Source organism: Barbus barbus (genome assembly GCF_936440315.1).
Source record: "Barbus barbus genome assembly, chromosome: 14".
NCBI lineage: Eukaryota > Metazoa > Chordata > Actinopteri > Cypriniformes > Cyprinidae > Barbus > Barbus barbus.
The window spans coordinates 19,351,316-19,370,136 of record NC_136742.1 but is presented as its reverse complement, the minus strand read 5'-3'; the positions used below and the strand labels follow the sequence as shown (position 1 = coordinate 19,370,136).

Here is an 18,821-nt window from a genome sequence, read left to right as displayed (position 1 = left end):
ATTTATTTAAATTACACATTACATATATTGCACTCTCAGGTTGAGCTGCCGCTGAGGAACAAGAAGATGGTGTTTCAAAAGCTGCTGTCAAAGCAAAGAAAGCGTGCCGTGGTGGCCTGTTTCCGCATGGCACCACTCTACAACTTACCAAGGTATGTCCTTGGAAGCTTTCAATTAGAATTACAACTGCAATATTCATTCACAGCATTCAGCTTGAAAATATACTGACTCAATAGGTACTTCTGAAATTTTCCTTGATAGCTATTCCTTCCTTCCAAATGCATCTGAATGCATTCTGTACTCCCTCTAGTGTCATCCTGTTTAAATGTGCTGCAAAGTGTTTTAATTGGTGTTTTTCCATGCTCCTTTCTTCCTCTTCCTAAAACCTGTCCCTTTCTGTTGTCTCCATAACACACTTCAGATACAAAAATAATAATTACTTCCTGAATGGCTATCGGTACGTTTGGCTGGAAAAGGTGTACCATACCTCCAGCTTTGACCGTCTGTTCTCCATGCTAACGGTAATGTGAGACTTAAGAGAACTCATGATCCCAACCTCCTCCTCCTCTTCCATTCTCCAAGCTAAGGGCTGAGCACAAGCATACAGTTAGCGCCGTCACTCTGAATGGTCACCTTCAGTTTCTGCCGGCTCTCTTTGCTTTATGTAGCATCGGGACGTTTTAGGGTGGGTTGAAGATTCTTGACCTCAAGAGTCCTTTGTGCAACAATGATCATTTAAATGGTAGCTTTCATGGACTTCCTCATTAAGGTGACCAGTCAGATGAGGCCATGGACTGTACATCTTCCTCTCACACCACAGAATGCACCTCCTTCCTTCATCTTCCTCTTAACCTCCCTCTCCCCCCACTCTTCAGGCATCGCTCAATTAACCTCTTCCTCAGTGGCTATCAGAGACTTTGGATAGAGACAGAGGAGTACTCCTTTGAGGAGAAGCTAGTGCAGGACCTGGCAGTAAGTACCGGGCTGGCATCAGTGCTGCCCCGTGTGCTGTGTGTGCCTGCTGGTGCCTTCTTGGCGGCCGAAAGCTCTGCGGTCAGCACCGTGCCCGCTAAGGTGCGGGAGCACGTCTCTGCCCGCCTCATGTACTCATCCTGGCCTGTGTTCAGCTCTGCTGGTTACGTGACACACTACCGACCGAGGCACAGCAGCCAAGGCATGCATGAGTTTCGGCTGAGCCTCAGTTCCCGCCATCTCACTAGAAAAGCAGTCCGTTTCAGCGCAGCCGTGGTAAGAGGAGCAGACGTTCCCCGCGACGCTCTGCTTTGTTCTTTGGGTGTCGTCTTTCTTTCGTAAGTCTCATTTGTTGTGAGAGTCGGTGGCATGTTCACCTCATGTAGAGATCATGTGTCAGCTGAAGTTCAGTCTGCTGTGTAAATTAGGGTGACCATGCATGCCATTTTTCCCGGATGCATCCTGGCCAGGATTTCTATATTGCCTAAAATATCTAGGTTTTGCATGTGCAGACCGATCGGTGTATGACATCCAAGTACCAAACAGACGGTTCCTTATGGTTTCAAAACGCTCTTGAGGTACTTTGATGTCAAACACTGATCGGTCTGAGCCACGCTGCTTTTAAGTCGAACACACCTAATATGTACGCGTAATTGACTTATCGGTAAGCCCCTCCCCTCGAACGCAGACTAGCCAATGGCAGTCGAGTATCAATTGCACGGGGAGCGGAACTCGGACATCTTTAGGTTTCAGCGGCATAGAGAAACATTGGAAGATGCGAAGCTCGCAACGGTTTTATGGGGTTTATGCTTCAAAATTGGAAAAACGATGTGTCTGTGGTACTTGTAACACTGATTCCAGGTATCCCGAGAGGATGGGCAATATAATTTATTTTATTACATTTCCTGAGTCCAAACAAAACAGAGCAAAATGTCCCTAAGTATTCAACCCCAATACAAATGAAGACTTTAGCTTTAGCAAGGTATCTCTGGCTAAAACTAGCTAACGTTAAAGTTAGTGAGTCCATGCTAACGTACAAACCTAAATAGCGGACTGTTCTCATGTCTTGTGCAGTGTAGGTCGAAAACACATAAACGAAGGTCTACATTTCAGTGCCTCTCCGTATTAAACTGGTTAAATGTACATTAATTTAATCGGACCCTGAGACACATGAACAGTGTTGATCCTGCATGTTGTCATCCGTGATTGTGATGATCGACCGTAATATGAGACTTATCCCGCTTGCATTGTGATCTGTAAACCGTCCCTTCGAGTTACCCACCGTATTTATTTTTAAATATTTCATAAATGGAATATTTAATTTCAATTTGGTGGCTTTCTGTGTACAAAATTGTGCAAAAACATTGTGGGACAAGGTTTTCACACCTGCAGCTGTCATTGTAAGACGGTGAGCAGCAACTCTTGTTTGTCTGAGGGAGCAACAGTAACTAAGCGGGGCGGGGCTTACGATAGGTCAATTGCATTGCTTTGACCGTAGATCCCACCTTCTCACACACACCATGATTGGTCCATTATGTACAATGCCTGCATGTTATTGGTCAAACTACTTTTCGATCATTACCTGCAGCAAGCATGAAAACAGGAAAACAAAGCCAAAACAAATCCTGGCAAGGATGTGTCTGGGGAAAAATGGCACACATGGTCACCCTAGTGTAAATCGACCCACCTGATTTGCGCGTCTTAAAAGAGAATATATTTATTTTGTGTATTTATTATTTTATATAACACATTTATTATTTAGCAGCAATTATTTTGAGCACTAATAAAATATTTAATTACTCAGGAATAAATTCTTACTATTGTTATTATTATTATTATTATTATTATTATTAATGCTAAACATTGATAATTGGGCACTCATTTTTTAAATTTTGTGAAGACACCCTTTTAGTCATTTTTAATATTTGTTGAATAGTGGAAACCGTGAGTTTACAACAGTATATAACACTTAACACGTACTGCAAAGCTATTTCCATTGCCATATGAATTTGCATGTTTATCCTGAGCTGGTCATTGGTCCCTGTCTAATTCTGGAGCATCTGACCAGACTTCAATGACCATGCTCATGCCACTATGTCATCCCAACAAGTGTTTCTCAGCTAAGGCCCAGTGGACGTCCAGCATCCAACTAATTTAACCTAGTTGTGCAGCACATCTGATCCAAATAAAGTCATGTAGCACAGTAACAGTAGTTTCTTTTTAAGTTTTAAGATTGGATTTAAAGTGACTTCACAGGGCCTGAACAGAGAGATATTGATCTTGATTACATTTAAGTGGGTCTTTGTGTAAAATAACTGCATGTCTAATTTAAAAACAGAGCATCTTGCTGCAAGATCAGGAAGCAAACTATTGGAGTCATAATGCTGAAAATGACTGTAATGAAACTAAATTGCATAAAGTGTCAAATGTGTTTATTTTCATAGCAGGTAGAACAGCTTTTTGTGTTTTAATGAGGTTTTTTGTGTGTATGTGATGTAATGGTTTGATTTTAATACTGTGGAAGTTTCTGTGCATCATTGAGAATTTAGCTCCTAAATTTGAACTGAAGTTGAACAGGAAGCAGAACTGTAATTGTAATTTGAATTTAAGGAAGTAGAATTAAATTGAATTAATTAAAAGGAATTCATAGTAGTTTAATACATTTCATTGTTTCAGTATTAATTACCCATAAACAAGTTATCATACATGAAATGAATGAGATATTTCCAGAAACATAAGATAATGATTATTTGTATGTATGTTTTATTTTTCAGACTGCTGTAATTTATCTCTTCAAACAGTTTACAAGACTTAAAAGTGATCTGCTTTACTTGTAATTCCAATGCATCTTCCTATAGGACATGGCCAACTGAATTAAAATTTACGTTTAACTGAAAGGGAGCCAATTCTTAAATTCTGAATTTAGCCCAGCCGTGGTAATAGTGAGGTAGATGAGCATGGTTTGAGTGAAAGGGTGATTGCGGTGTCAGAATATGAATATGCATCATCATTTAGTTTATAAACAGATTTAAATGACCGCAGTCATAGAAACCAAGGTCTATAAAATTAGACTTCTGATTATAGCAACAAAAAATTGTGGGGGACAAACAGAGTTAAAGAGAAGAAAGATGGTGAGCAACAGATTATGGGTAATGCTGTCTTTATAACTTCAGTGGCTCTTCCTGCAGAAAACTCCCATGACTGTGGTAGAGGAAGAAGAGGAAGAAGAAGCTGAAGTTCAGCCAGACCCTCTTCATCAGCTCATCCTTCACTTCAGTCACAATGCTCTGACAGAGAGAAGGTGTCATTTTCATATATAAGTACATAGAAATACTTATATATACTTATTCAAAAACCTATAAACAACTGCCTTTTTTTTGTAGTTTCCTAGAAGAGGATCCTCTCTACATTGCATATGCTGCTATGATGGCAAAGGTCAGTGTTGTATTTAATCTAATTAATCCTTCCAATTTATTTAGTGAATGTTTTAAAGAGTTTCCACAGAATCATTATTTTAATTTACAGAGCTGTGCCGAGAATGAGGAAGAAGAAGAAGAGGAGGGAAAAGAAAAAACTTTTGAGGTATAAAATTAATGGATTTTAATTGAAGTAACAAAAAATAATAAAATAATCTTAATTTTAAAAATGCATATGATGTTTCATGGTCTGTAAGAAGTGTAAATTGCAATGCTTTGGTCATCTCTCTCACAGGAAAAAGAGATGGAGAAGCAGAAGATTCTGTACCAGCAGGCCAGACTTCACGCCCGTGGAGCTGCTGAGATGGTGCTGCAGATGATCAGTGCCAGTAAAGGTACACATCTCTATTTTTGCCCTTTTGCTCTCTCTAAAGTCTTAATTTATTGGATTTCCTAAAGCAGCATTTGTTTGCTTGCAGGCCGACTTGGTCCTATGGTGACTGGCACCCTTAAACTGGGCATTTCTATCCTAAATGGAGGCAACGTTCTTGTCCAGCAGGTAAAGAACTTGACTGGGCAAATGTTAGGTTTGTCTCTCAGAAGATACTGGGCTCAGAAATTGTGTTAATGCTTTATAATTCTTCAGAAAATGCTGGATTATTTGAAGGAAAAACGAGATGCGGGCTTCTTTAAAAGTTTATCTGGACTTATGATGTCTTGCAGGTGGGTGGGATCATAGTTTTGCGCTTATCCATTTTGCCCTACAGTGATTATTAATTTTGACTCTGTATCTTTGGCAGTGTGCTGGATTTAAATGCATTTGAAAGGCAAAATAAGGCGGAGAGTCTTGGAATGGTGACTGAAGAGGGGTCATGTAAGCCAATAAGCTTTATTCTTCTCTATCTGCACATTTTGATAAGTACTGTGATTTTAATTAGTTGGAAGTATTTGATAACAACATCTGCATTATATCTCTCCTGCCATTATTCTACAAAACACAAGTTTTGTGTTTGAATATGGTTTATGCAGTGTATATTAGCTTCTTTTTATTACTGTACAGTATTGGCTGTAGTATCAGTTTTGGTCTTTCCTTTGGCTTGCTGGCAATTGCTGCACCCTGATAACTTTGCGAAGTGCACTGTTAATAATGTGTGTACATGGATTCACTGCAACAGTGGAAGTTGCAGTATTCTCCTCATGCAGTGTCAAATGTCTATGGGATGCCATTAACTATAAATGTTTTATTGTCCAGTAATTAAAGGGCTTCATCTTCAAAGGTGAAATGAAGGACCTACAGTGGTGTGATTATGCTATGCACAACAACTTTATACAAAGCAATACAATAATTAGGACACTCATAACAATGTAAAATATCTAAAGATGAATATATGTTACTGAAGGTATTTCTGACAGGGCTGAGGTAAATGTTTTAGGGTTTTTTTCTTCATTGTTTGGCTTGCTTGATTTACCCCAAAATAATAATAAATAATCTATTCTTCCCAATCTTTTGGTTTGCCCGATTAAACCCAAAAAGAAAATAAAAAATTGGATTGGGACATTTTTTTTTTTTGACAAGTACTGTAATCTGTCCAGATGTTTTATTTTGATATTTTTTGCACTGTTCATTATTCTGATTATTCTCAGTAGATTATAATTACTGTAACACAGTAATGAGAATCATCTCATCCAATTTTTTATAAAAATTAAATGAGACCGTATTTTTAGCCTTACTTTAATGAGAAGGTATTTGATACAACTTTATATAAATTCTATGTTTTACTCTTTTGATTTTGGGGTGAAATACAACCCAGATGTATACAACCCAGATATATTCTTGAAAGGCTTGGTGAGTTTTACCTACATTAATAACTTTTATTAGCCATATTGCTGAATTTGATGGGATCAGATATCATATGAAAGGCAACAGACATCAAATATGATACAGAATATGACTAAAACCACTGCACTGGGAATAATACTAACACCTTCTTTAACTATTGATTTTGCAGGTTGACCCTATACTCACACACAACTAAACTAATAAAGCCTTGTCCAATCCCAGTGAATAATATGATGTATGTGTGTTACACAGTATGTGGTCCTGCTTTAATTTCACTGTTATGGATTTGCATCTAAATAAAAACCAGAGGTCCATGAAACACATCTGAACTCTGTCTGTCAACATCTGTAACTGCATGTCCATCCTCTCACTAAAGTTCAATGACTCTTCTTATTTCTTTCTGATGTTCAGTCTTTCACCATTTGCTTATGTCTGCTCTCTTTGTTTGTTTTCCATCATTTTATTCTGGATTGCAGTCAGCGTGAGAGAGCGGGGTAAATATAGTTTAGCTACTCATATCGCAGTGCTGTACCCTGGCATGTTCTGCCCCACCATTTCTCAGAAATTTTCCCTCTCCCCTGCTACTGGTGATATAAATGCCCTACTCTTCAGGGCTGGCTTGTAAAGACTAATGCATGCTAGCACAGAATTAAGACAGAACTAAGACTAAAACCAGGCTCATTTACCTAGCCTAACTTTACTAAACTTGTTCACTAAATGGGAACATTTTGACTTCCATGTGAACATTACAAATCATCTGTACTCATACAGTGTTGAAAAAAACCTGTTTAAAGAGGTGTATACTCAGCTAGAGATTATACCCCAGCTACAAAATGAGCAAAGAGCTTTGCCATGCTGTGAATCTGGGGCTATTTCACAAAGCTGGTTTCTCACATGACTAACTTTCACAAGTATGACTTTGTGTACAATATGATACAGCAGGATCTCCTCTTTATGTGTGCAGTATTAAATCATTAAAATCATGTCAAGTATTTCCAGCATATACTTTACACCATTCTTGTGAAAGTTACCTCGCTAACCCAGCTTCTTGAAATTTCTGTCTTTTCTGTGTATTAATCGACAAGCTTTTCTTTTTTCCAGTCAGTTCTTGGGATGCAGTTGCGAGCCTGCAATCTAAAGCTCTTCATCCTAAGTGAAGCAAGCTTCCAAAAAAATGTGCTAGTCACCTGCTTGCTTGAGACTGATGTAAATTTGTCATCTGGTTTGGCTTTAAAAATATGGCCCAGAAATAATTGCAATTCTCTGTTATGTTTTAAGGTTCAAAAGTACTACAAAATGATGACTTTACAAAGGATCTATTCAGGTTTTTGCAACTTTTATGTGAGGGGCACAATAATGGTAAGACAAAAAAACAGTATATTGTTTTTCTATGTAATGCTACTTTTTAAAACTAAATTAAAAATGTTAACTAATTATACTTTTAATTATATTTTATTATATATTTTTTATAACATTTAATAAACACAATGTTTAATACATTGCAGAAAAACAATGATCTGCAAGGCATTGCTAATGAATCAAGAATTAAGATTTAACTATGCTTCACTGCCTATTCTTTACTATTTATTGTTTACATTTTTAAATTCCCTCAACAGATTTCCAAAACTTCTTGCGGACCCAGACTGGAAACACTACTACAGTCAACATCATCATTAGCACTGTGGACTACCTATTACGTCTACAGGTAACACAAACTAAACACATATGTAGATGTGTTATAGCTTTGAATTCTCATGAATCTACTCCACTTCAATCCTCTGTAATGGATGTACTTGTTTTCACCACCAGGAATCTATAAGTGATTTCTATTGGTATTACTCTGGGAAAGATGTCATGGATGAGGCTGGGCAACTTAACTTCTCCAAAGCTTTGGCTGTAGCCAAGCAAATCTTTAACTCGCTCACTGAGTACATTCAGGTAATGCATATACTCTACACTAGTACACTATATTAGAGTTCAGTAGATGTCTGTGCATGTCATAATTCTGTATTTTCTATTTTTTAGGGCCCTTGTATTGGGAATCAGCAAAGTTTGGCACACAGCAGGTTGTGGGATGCAGTGGTCGGGTTCCTGCATGTTTTCGCAAACATGCAAATGAAACTGTCACAGGTAACCAGTCAGGTCACTGTTAATGTGTAGCAATTACTAAATATGATGCCTCTCAACATTAAATGTCATTTGTTTCAGGATTCTAGTCAAATCGAGTTATTGAAAGAGCTGATGGATTTGCAGAAAGATATGGTGGTAATGATGTTATCTCTTCTAGAGGGTGAGAGTTATTTTTTTCTTCAAACACCATAATGAACTAGTAAGAGGCTAGAAATGGTTAATGCATCAACTGCATGTTACAGGTAATGTGGTGAATGGAACTATCGGTAAGCAGATGGTTGACACATTAGTTGAGTCCTCCAGCAATGTGGAAATGATCCTCAAGTTCTTCGACATGTTCCTCAAACTGAAGGACCTCACAACATCTGATAACTTCAAGGAGTACGACCCAGACTGCAAAGGCGTTATATCCAAGAAGGAGTTCCATAAGTCTATGGATAGCCAAAAGCAATACACACAGTCTGAGATTGAGTTTCTTCTCTCCTGTGTGGAGGCAGATGAAAATGACATGTTCAACTACAAGGAGTTTGTGGAACGCTTCCATGAACCAGCCAAGGACATCGGCTTCAACGTAGCTGTGCTCCTTACTAACCTATCAGAACACATGCCTCACGACTCACGCCTGTCCACATTCTTAGACCTGGCTGAAAGCGTTCTCAATTACTTTGAGCCATACCTGGGCCGTATTGAGATCATGGGGGGTGGCAAAAGGATTGAGAGGGTTTACTTTGAGATCAGCGAGTCTAGCAGAACCCAATGGGAAAAACCTCAGGTCAAAGAGTCCAAACGGCAGTTCATCTTCGATGTGGTCAACGAAGGTGGTGAGAGTGAGAAGATGGAGTTATTTGTGAACTTCTGTGAGGACACCATCTTTGAGATGCAATTGGCCTCTCAGATCTCCGAGCCAGACGCCGCAGAACCACCTGAGGAGGATGAAGACGAGGAGTTGCACAGTCTGCTTGAAGGATTGTCTGAGGAGGAAGATGCATCTCTTGAGTCTGCCTCGGCCTTCACAGCAGCCTGCTCCTCTATGAAGAAGAGCATGTCTGATTTCCGTAAAATGCTGACATTTAAGAGTATGAAAAAACAGTTTAAGAAATTCAGGAAATTGACCATCAGGGAAATGATCACAGGGTTCTTCTCCTTCTTCTGGATGCTCTTCACTGGGTTCTTCAAAGGCATTTTCGGCATCATCTTCGGGTTCTTCCATATTATTTGGTCCTCCATGTTTGGAGGGGGTCTCGTGGAGGGTGCTAAAAACATGAAAGTGACAGATATCTTGGGTAACATGCCTGATCCAACACAGTTTGGGATCCATGGTGATGTAATGGAAGCAGAAAAAACCGAGAGCAGTGAGTTGGTGGTGTCAGCAGATACGGTGCAGATGACCGGTGCTGGTGCTGAAAAGGTGGAGGCGGATACGGTCATGGATCTACTTAATCCAGCTGTGAAGAAGGAGGGGAAGCATGGGGCAGAACCTGGTCTGGGTGATATCTGTGAAGTCCTGACAGAGTCTAGCGCCCCTGTTGAGAAAAAGAAGAGCCAGGTATCTACAGACCTTAGCCTGTGTAGACACTGTATTGCATTTTATGTGAATGAAAATGAGGCTGAGAGGCATAGACTTGCAGGTTTTACAATGGCATTTAAGGCCCTAGATCACATGTAATTTTCACAACCAGTACAATTATTTTATAGAGTATTTGTGAAAGTGTGTGAAAGTGAACTGAAAGTTTTTTTTGGAAAGATGTTTCAGCAGCTGAACAGGCGTGTTTTTAAAGAACAGTACAATTAATTGAACACTCTGTACCTCTATTCCTTAGAGCCTTGTTTTCATCTCTCTCAAAACATAAATATAATGCTTCCTTCACTAAGGTCTGTTATTCTAGTATTACACAGCAATGTTTCTTGTAATTTGTAAATTTGACAAAATATTGTTTTTTTTATTGCACAGAAAGTAGCAGCAGAGAAGCCAGAATCCGAACCAGAGAAAGCTGAGTAAGTTGTCTAATTAGATGTTGTCTGATCATTTCCTTATCAAAATGTTCTGACACGGCAGTGTTTTTTAGCACTGAGAATCAGGAGAAAGAAGACAAGGCTAAAGAGGAAACGCCTGAGGAACCAGCAGCAGCAAAACCAGCTCCAAAAGCCAAACGTGGCTCAGCAAAGGAAGAAGCTCCAGCATTCATGGCCAGCTTCTTTGCAGGACTTGAAGTCTACAAAGCCAAAATGCTGGTAAGAAAATCTTGAGTCACATTTTTAGTTAAACTTTGTCCTGCAGGGAATTTTGTTTAAGTGGCAAAGATGAAAAATTAACATTTAGCTCTTCTCTGTAGAACTGCCTGGCTCGCAATTTCTACAACCTTCGTCTTCTGGCTTTGTTTATGGCCTTCGCCATCAACTTCATCCTGCTCTTCTACAAGGTGTTTTGCAGATAACTTTTCTATTAACATCAAATGTGCTCATGAATGTGAAGTCGACATTGAATTAATAAATAATCACCTATTTGGTCTATTATATAGTTGTTCTCTTTTAAATATTGCTGCTCTCTAAAGGTGACTGGAGAATTTAATGATGAGGAAGAGGAGGAGGGATCCTGGGGTGGTGAAGAGGAGGAAGGTGATGAAGATGATGAAGAAATGGAGTATTTCATTCTTCAGGAGAGCACTGGCTACATGGCACCCACACTGATGTCCTTGGCTGTACTGCACACGATCATCTCCTTACTCTGTGTCGTTGGATATTACTGCCTTAAGGTTTATCCCGATTCCTCTCGTTTGGTTACATTCATCAGGATTAAGAATATGTCAAAGCCAGATGCTGCACAATAGTGTCGATGTAATCTTCTTTTCTCCTTGCTGTAGGTTCCTTTAGTTGTGTTCAAGCGGGAGAAGGAGATCGCTAGGAAGCTTGAGTTTGATGGTTTGTATATTACGGAGCAGCCGTCAGATGATGACATCAAAGGACAGTGGGATCGTTTGGTCATTGCAACCCCGTAAGAAACACTTTAGACATTCTCTTTTGTTCAGTGCCTTACATTGCATTTACATTAGAGTTTGAATATTATTATACATATTTAACCCGTGTGCATCAATAGAAAAAAGTTACACATAGGTCCATAGTGGACAAAAATGTCCATGTCAAAAACCAGTCATAAAAATTTGAAGTTTGGGAGCACAGACTTAAGTTTGGTATAATTTTAAAGATGACCCATGGCAGATTATTGTTGAAGTAAAAAAAAAAAAGTTTAAAAAGTGAAACCAAAAAAAGTTTATACAGGTTTAAGTTTATGAAAATGATTTATGAACAATATTTTATATATCATATATATTTTTTATGAAACATGTTGAACTCTAAACCTGCTAGAAAATCAAAGCCATAAATCTAAACAAGTTGTGTTCCAAATTTGAGGTTGATATCTCAAAAAATGAGCTTTCAGTAAGATATTGAGCTTTCAGTATAGAAATTTGGACGCAGTACCAAATTTTCCCCATTAGATGCCAACAAAACTCCGCTGGTGCACACAGTGGTTGGATTTGTGATTTGCAGTAGAGTTTCTCTCTCTCGAATATTACAAGAACACACACACACACACACACACACACACAATTTTTTTATGACACGCATACAAACCACACTCCGACATCCACACCAACACACCCACACAATTATAGCTGCCTTATTTATTCAATTGGCTCGAGAATATGCAGAAGCAGAAAACAGGAATAAAGCGAGTATTTGCTTTATAGACCAAACCTATTAACAAAAATTGCATAATTTTACAATTAAACGACACTGTGACTAAAAATAGGATATTTTTGTCCAAAACCTCCTGAGAGGAACTATTTTTTGTACCTAGTGCATAATAGATTTATTAAAGGAAATGGGGGTGAAATAGTCAAATTCCAATAAAAATACGCACCTGTGCCAAAATTTATGCAGCTGCCAATAACACAGGCAAAATGAAATGAAATAAAATCAAAAATAAACTGAAAAGGACAAAAATGTCCAAAAGTTTGCACAAGGGTTAATATAACAATCATCCGTACTATAGCACTACTACTGTTCAAAAGTTTGGATGTTTTCTTTTTTGGCCTTTTGATGCCTTTATGGGATAGGACAGTACAAATCATACAGGAAAGCATGGGGCAGACAGAGAGAAACAGGATCAGCAAAAGGACCTTGAGCCGGGAATCAAACTGGCGTCTACAGAAACATTTCTTATTATTATCAGTGTTGAAAACAGCTGTGCTGCTTAATATTTTTGTGGAAAACATGATACATTTTTTATTATTTTAGAATTCTTTAATGAATAAAAAGTTCAAAAGAACAGAAATCTTTTGTAACATTATAAATATAATGTCACTATTTATACATGTAATGTGTCCTTGCTGAAAAAAACAACAACTTGCAGACCCCAAACCTTTACAAATATTAGTGTATGTCATTGGTCTCAAACTCAATTCCTGGAGAGCCACAGCTCTGCAGAATTTAGCTCAAACCAGTTCCAAATCACACCTGCTTGGAAGTTCCTAGGGATCCTGAAGAGCTTGATTAGCTGGATCAGGTCTGTTTGATTAGGGTTGGAGCTAAACTGTGCAGAGCTGTGGCCCTCCAGGAATTGAGTTTGAGACCAATGGTGTATGTACATAGACATTAAATATTTTACAAAGTTGATATGCTGTACTATAATTTACAATAAATATGCATATCAAAGTTTTTCATAGCTAAAAAAATTGTCAATTGTCAAATTATCAACAGAAATATTATACTTTTCAATCAAACATACACACTGCAAAACTATTTTAAACAGTATTTTTAAAATTCTTTTAAAAGTATCATATTAATTGAGAAACTACAATGAGTATTAAGAAATGTATCAATTGTATTTGTCTCACTAATACGTTTTATTTACATAGCGCCTTTCCAGGGCTCAAGGACACTTTACAATGTACAAGGAACTGGAAGGGTAGACGATGATGACAAACAATAGTTAGTAGAAACAGTAAAAGAACATTATATAGACAGGGCAGAATACAGCAAAACAGAATCAAGCACAATTTACATTTATTCATTTAGCTGACGCTTTTATCCAAAGCGACTTACAATTGCTATATATGTCAGAGGTCGCACGCCTCTGGAGCAAGTAGGGGTTAAGTGTCTTGCTCAGGGACACATTGGTGTCTCACAGTGCATTCGAACCCAGGTCTCTCACACCAAAGGCATGTGTCTTATCCACTGCGCCATCACCACCCCTTATGAAATACAAAACTTATGGATGATAACATTCAGAAAATTGAGTTTTGAGAAATGATTTAAATTCAGACATATTAAGACAAAAGAGTGAGCGAGGGAGAGCGTTTAGGTGCAACAACACTGAATGATCTGCCCCATTGAAGAGAGGCGATGCCGAGGGACAACGAGAAGGCCAGAGTCCGAAGATCGTAGTGAGCGAGCCGGGGGGGAAGGGGAGAAGCAGTTTACAAAAATAGGGGGGAGCCAAGCCGTGCAATGATTTAAAAGTGAGCAGGAGAATAACGAGTTGAGGTCAAGTAGCAGAAGTATAATCAGAGAACCAGAGTCACCAGAGAGTAGTAGATCATTCACTACCTTTACAAGTGCAGTTTCAGTACTATGGAGTGGGCGAAAACCACATTGAAAGGGATCAAAGAGATTATTACAGAGAAAAACAGGATAGGGACTGACTAAATAGATTTGGCAGCTAGCTAAGCTTTGTAGCACCATTAGAGAAGCACTGGTGCATGCATCCATCTTTTCTATCAAGTAATTCAGGAAGGAACAGCAAAACTCATATGAAGCTAGAGTATCCTGGGGTGGTGGTTTTTGGTATTTATAGTGTTAAATAATGCTTTTGCCTGTTGCTTGATTTATTAATTGTAGCAGAGACAAAACTAGAACTACAGGACCATTTAAAAAGAAACGGTGAAGGCAAACAAGATTCAAAATGTAAATACTGAAAGTTAATTGTGACCAGTTACAGGACCCAATATATACACTTTCCTTTCGATTGATTTCAATATCAATTCTATTTCAGTATCAGTTTTAGTTGTAACTACCCAACATACTGTTCATTAGTATTTCATATCCTTTGTAATTCATAAAGTAATTGATAAAGGATGCTCTGAAGGACTGATGCATTGATTTGAGTACTTCCTTACCTCTCTTTCAGGTCCTTCCCTAACAATTACTGGGACAAATTTATTAAGAGGAAGGTAAGCAAAATCACACAAAACTTGATGGTGCTTGTATTCATTGGACTGTCTGCATATCCAATTTCCACTGTCCTCTGTAGGTCATCAATAAATATGGTGACATGTATGGGGCCGAGCGCATAGCTGAACTCCTGGGTCTGGATAAGAGTGCTCTGGACTTTGATCCCACTGAAGAGGCCGTGGTGAAGGAGGCCTCCCTGCTGTCCTGGTGAGCTGACGGGACCTGAAAACATTTGGTTTGAAAGAGCATTAAAGCATTCAGTCATGTTTTGGTTTCAATTGCAGGTTGAGCTCAATTGATACAAAGTACCACATCTGGAAAATGGGGGTGGTGCTGACAGACAACGTGAGTTCGGCTCAGATTTGAAAACATTAAGAAGAATATCCTGTATCAGGACAATAATGTTTTGTCTTTCATTTCTAGTCTTACCTTTACCTGATCTGGTACACCATCATGTCTATTCTGGGACATTACAACAACTTCTTCTTTGCCGCTCATTTGCTGGACATTGCCATGGGCGTCAAGACCTTGAGGACCATCCTCTCTTCTGTGACTCATAATGGCAAACAGGTAAGTCTCATCCAGCAGGGGGTGACTATAGTACAGCTTTACACCAAGATACTTCTGATCTGATGAAAATACCTTCTTCATCTGAACAGCTGGTGTTGACCGTGGGCCTCCTGGCGGTCGTGGTCTACCTGTACACCGTGGTGGCTTTTAACTTCTTCCGCAAGTTCTACAACAAGAGCGAGGATGAGGACTCACCTGACATGAAGTGTGATGATATGATGACTGTGAGTTTAGCTTTCATTTTGAAAGGATCCTTGAAGGACATTTAGTATGCTGTTTTTCATCTGGCTGTTCTGGAAGTCATCTTTGACTTATACTGACGTGGATGCATAATTGCAAAATGCTAAATTTTTCATTTATTAATGCTGTCAGGAATTAATAATTTATTCGGTGAGATAATGTGTCAGGTCATATCAAATGCTTATGTGACCTAAATGCTTCTGATATTGACTGGATTGTTTTCATATTATGAGAATATTGTTGTTGTTTTTGTCATCAAAAGAACTATTGCATTTTTTTTTTAACAATTTTGAAGAGAAATGGGAAATGTTTACATTTTTGGAGGGAAATATTAAGAGTACGTATGTATCATGTTCAAACGTTTGAGGTCAGTAAGAATTAGTTTGAAAGAAATTAATTTGATTCAGCAAGGGTGCATTAAATTGATCAAAAGTGACAGTAAAGTCATTTATATTTATAAATAAAATGTATCATAGTTTCTACAAAAGTATTAAGCAGCACAAATGTTTTCAATTTTGATAATAAAAAGTGTTACTTGATCGCCAAATCATCATATCAGAATGATTTCTGAAGGATCACGTGACACTGAAGACGAGAGTAATGGCTGCTGAGAATTCAGCTTTGCCATCACAGGATTACACTACATTTAAAATATATTCAAATAGAAAACAGTTAATTATCAATATCTTTTTACTGTATTTATGATGGAAAAAATGCAGCCTTGGTGAAAAAGCATCTTACAAACCCAGTATTGTGTGTGTAATGTTCAAACTGCTTTGCTAGATCATTAAAAACTAAAACGAATCCCATGACTCCTCAGTGCTACCTGTTCCACATGTACGTGGGCGTGAGGGCTGGCGGTGGTATCGGTGATGAAATCGTGGACCCGGCCGGCGACCCGTACGAGCTCTACCGCATTCTGTTTGACATCACCTTCTTCTTCTTCGTCATCGTCATTCTGCTGGCCATCATTCAGGGTACTGCTTACATGCCTGATTAAACTCTTTATAAGTCACACTGATCTTAAATAGCAACAAAACTACCCAACCGAACATAATCTGTCAGTCTGTGTGTACATTCAGAACACCAACATAATGGCGAATGCTTACATTTTCAAACCAGGTTTGATCATTGATGCCTTCGGTGAGCTGAGAGACCAGCAGGAGCAGGTGAAAGAGGACATGGAGGTGAGTGCTTTCACATGTCCTCCTTGTAAGGTCTAAAAAGAGCACAGTCTGTTATTATTTGAACTTTTTTTCATCTTTGGTGTAGACAAAATGCTTCATCTGTGGAATCGGGAATGATTATTTTGACACAACCCCGCATGGCTTTGAGACCCATACCTTACAAGAGCACAATCTGGCCAACTATTTGTGAGTAAACATCCGATATGCAAAGTAAGACAAACTTTGCATTGTTATAATGCTTCTTTTATCGACTAAACACATCTGAATATTCAAATATTCCTTTCTAACAGATTCTTCCTGATGTATCTTATCAACAAAGATGAGACTGAATACACTGGTCAGGTAATCTACTAATCCAATTAAAACTAGTGCCTTATTTATTCAATATACACTACCTTTCAAAATTTTGGGGTCGGTAATGTTTAAAATATTAATTTAATAATTCTCTTAAGCTCACCAAGGCTACATTTATCTGAGCAAAGATACAGTAAAACAGTAATGTTGTGAAATATAAATACCACTCAAAATAACTGTTTTCTGTTTATATAGATTTTAAAATGTAATTTACAGTTTTGCTCATATGTTTAGATATGCAGAATATGCAAAATAAGAGGGATCATGAAAATGGCATGTTATTTTTTTATTTAAGCTTTTTCATATAACAGATGTTTACATATACTCCACAACACAAAATAAATGAATATATATATATATATATATATATATATATATAAAAAAGTTTAAAGGCTCAAAAGTTTACATACCCTTGAATCTTAATACTGTTTCATTACCTGGATGGTCCACAACTTATTCAGTAAATAATGAGCTTATTCAGGACAGCACTAAATAAATGCCAAAAAATGGACCAATTTTTTCACATTCTGCAAGGGGTATGTAAACTTATGACTCAAACTGTATTTCTATGGTAAAACTGAATGTTCAGCAGCCATTACTCCAGAAGTCATTGTTAGTGGTCGACTGATATTGTTTTTTTGACAGCCGGTGCCGATATCTTGGAAAGCAGGGTGGCCGATTATTTATTTGAATTAATATTTAAGAAATTTACATACTTTAGATAACAGTTTTTTCACAAATAAATATTTAATAAAAAAAATACAATTAAAAAGGAAGTAAACACCTAACCAATAGGGCACTCAGTATTCTGGGAAGTTTGTGTGCACTGGGAATTGTATTTTTTCAAATAAAGCCATGGTAACACTAATTTTACAAACAGCACACAGTGAAAATGACATGAATATGACGGTGGGCAAATGCATAAAGCGCAGCATAATTTGAAATCAGTGAACTCTCCTCCTGTCCGCATTTAATTCACACGGATCGACCGTCACGCAGAGAACACGCGATCATATAGGATACACATGCACACGTCACAAGATCTCACAGCTGGATCCGACTAAAAATGCCATATCGGCCGACCACTAAAAATGTGTGATTTGTTGATTTGGTGCTCTAGAAACATTTCCTAATATTAATGTTGAAAAGAACAACATTTATTTAAAATATAAGTTTTTTTTTTGGTCAAATTATAAATGTCTTTACTGTCATGTTCAATCAATTTAATGCATCCTTGCTAAATTAAAATATTAATTTCTTCTTTAGAAAAATGTGTGACCCTACTTGTGAATTGTAGTGTATACTATTATTGTATATTTAATAAATGATATCTTCCAATTATCCTTCCATTCCAGGAGTCGTATGTTTGGAAGATGTATCAGGAGAGATGCTGGGATTTCTTCCCTGCTGGAGACTGTTTCCGGAAGCAATACGAGGACCTGCTGGGCTAGAGGACATGTTGTCCTCAGTCCTAATATGAGAGAACCTATATGAGTTCCTAATGTCCACATGGACTTTAGGACCTTGTACAGGTTGGACACAACATCCTAAACTAGCTCTCGTCATATGCTGCTCACTAATTCATCCAATCAAAACAACCTCAATCGTTTCTACACCAGAAATGACAGCGACATACTGAGAACTCGTGATCGAGCCAAAAATTTGAACTCAAGAAAAAAAGAAAAAAAAAATGTAGCACACATTGCCAAATTAAGACACAAAGCCATGTTTGACTAAAAAACATGCGAAAATGCCTCATTTGCTTAACTCACAAATGCACACACACTTGTGAGATGTTAACATATGTATGTTTTTGATGCTAAAGGAACGTCTACACCAATCTGCACAAGAATACCTTCTTAGTATTCAAAGAGTGCCAAA

The 18,821-nt window shown here is 38.0% G+C and overlaps 1 protein-coding gene across 1 annotated transcript in view; it reads left to right on the top strand.

The window, feature by feature from the left end:
• The window catches only part of LOC306880365 (ryanodine receptor 3-like), a gene marked incomplete at its 5' end in the record, with an annotated part of 98,693 nt that extends 79,942 nt beyond the window's left edge, over positions 1-18,751 (top strand). The window contains 31 exons of the mRNA XM_079433861.1: positions 40-152; positions 876-972; positions 4,161-4,273; positions 4,356-4,407; positions 4,498-4,554; positions 4,684-4,783; positions 4,868-4,947; positions 5,035-5,111; positions 5,189-5,262; positions 6,705-6,722; positions 7,507-7,587; positions 7,845-7,933; positions 8,038-8,166; positions 8,254-8,358; positions 8,437-8,518; positions 8,601-9,904; positions 10,310-10,353; positions 10,425-10,590; positions 10,692-10,778; positions 10,878-11,111; positions 11,220-11,350; positions 14,546-14,588; positions 14,669-14,796; positions 14,874-14,934; positions 15,013-15,159; positions 15,249-15,383; positions 16,220-16,376; positions 16,522-16,586; positions 16,672-16,772; positions 16,877-16,928; positions 18,296-18,751. Of these exons, the coding sequence (XP_079289987.1) occupies positions 40-152; positions 876-972; positions 4,161-4,273; positions 4,356-4,407; positions 4,498-4,554; positions 4,684-4,783; positions 4,868-4,947; positions 5,035-5,111; positions 5,189-5,262; positions 6,705-6,722; positions 7,507-7,587; positions 7,845-7,933; positions 8,038-8,166; positions 8,254-8,358; positions 8,437-8,518; positions 8,601-9,904; positions 10,310-10,353; positions 10,425-10,590; positions 10,692-10,778; positions 10,878-11,111; positions 11,220-11,350; positions 14,546-14,588; positions 14,669-14,796; positions 14,874-14,934; positions 15,013-15,159; positions 15,249-15,383; positions 16,220-16,376; positions 16,522-16,586; positions 16,672-16,772; positions 16,877-16,928; positions 18,296-18,391 (4,218 nt within the window). The 3' untranslated portion in view covers positions 18,392-18,751. The remainder of the gene's footprint in view (positions 1-39; positions 153-875; positions 973-4,160; positions 4,274-4,355; positions 4,408-4,497; positions 4,555-4,683; positions 4,784-4,867; positions 4,948-5,034; positions 5,112-5,188; positions 5,263-6,704; positions 6,723-7,506; positions 7,588-7,844; positions 7,934-8,037; positions 8,167-8,253; positions 8,359-8,436; positions 8,519-8,600; positions 9,905-10,309; positions 10,354-10,424; positions 10,591-10,691; positions 10,779-10,877; positions 11,112-11,219; positions 11,351-14,545; positions 14,589-14,668; positions 14,797-14,873; positions 14,935-15,012; positions 15,160-15,248; positions 15,384-16,219; positions 16,377-16,521; positions 16,587-16,671; positions 16,773-16,876; positions 16,929-18,295) is intronic.
• Between the last annotated feature and the right edge of the window lie 70 nt (positions 18,752-18,821).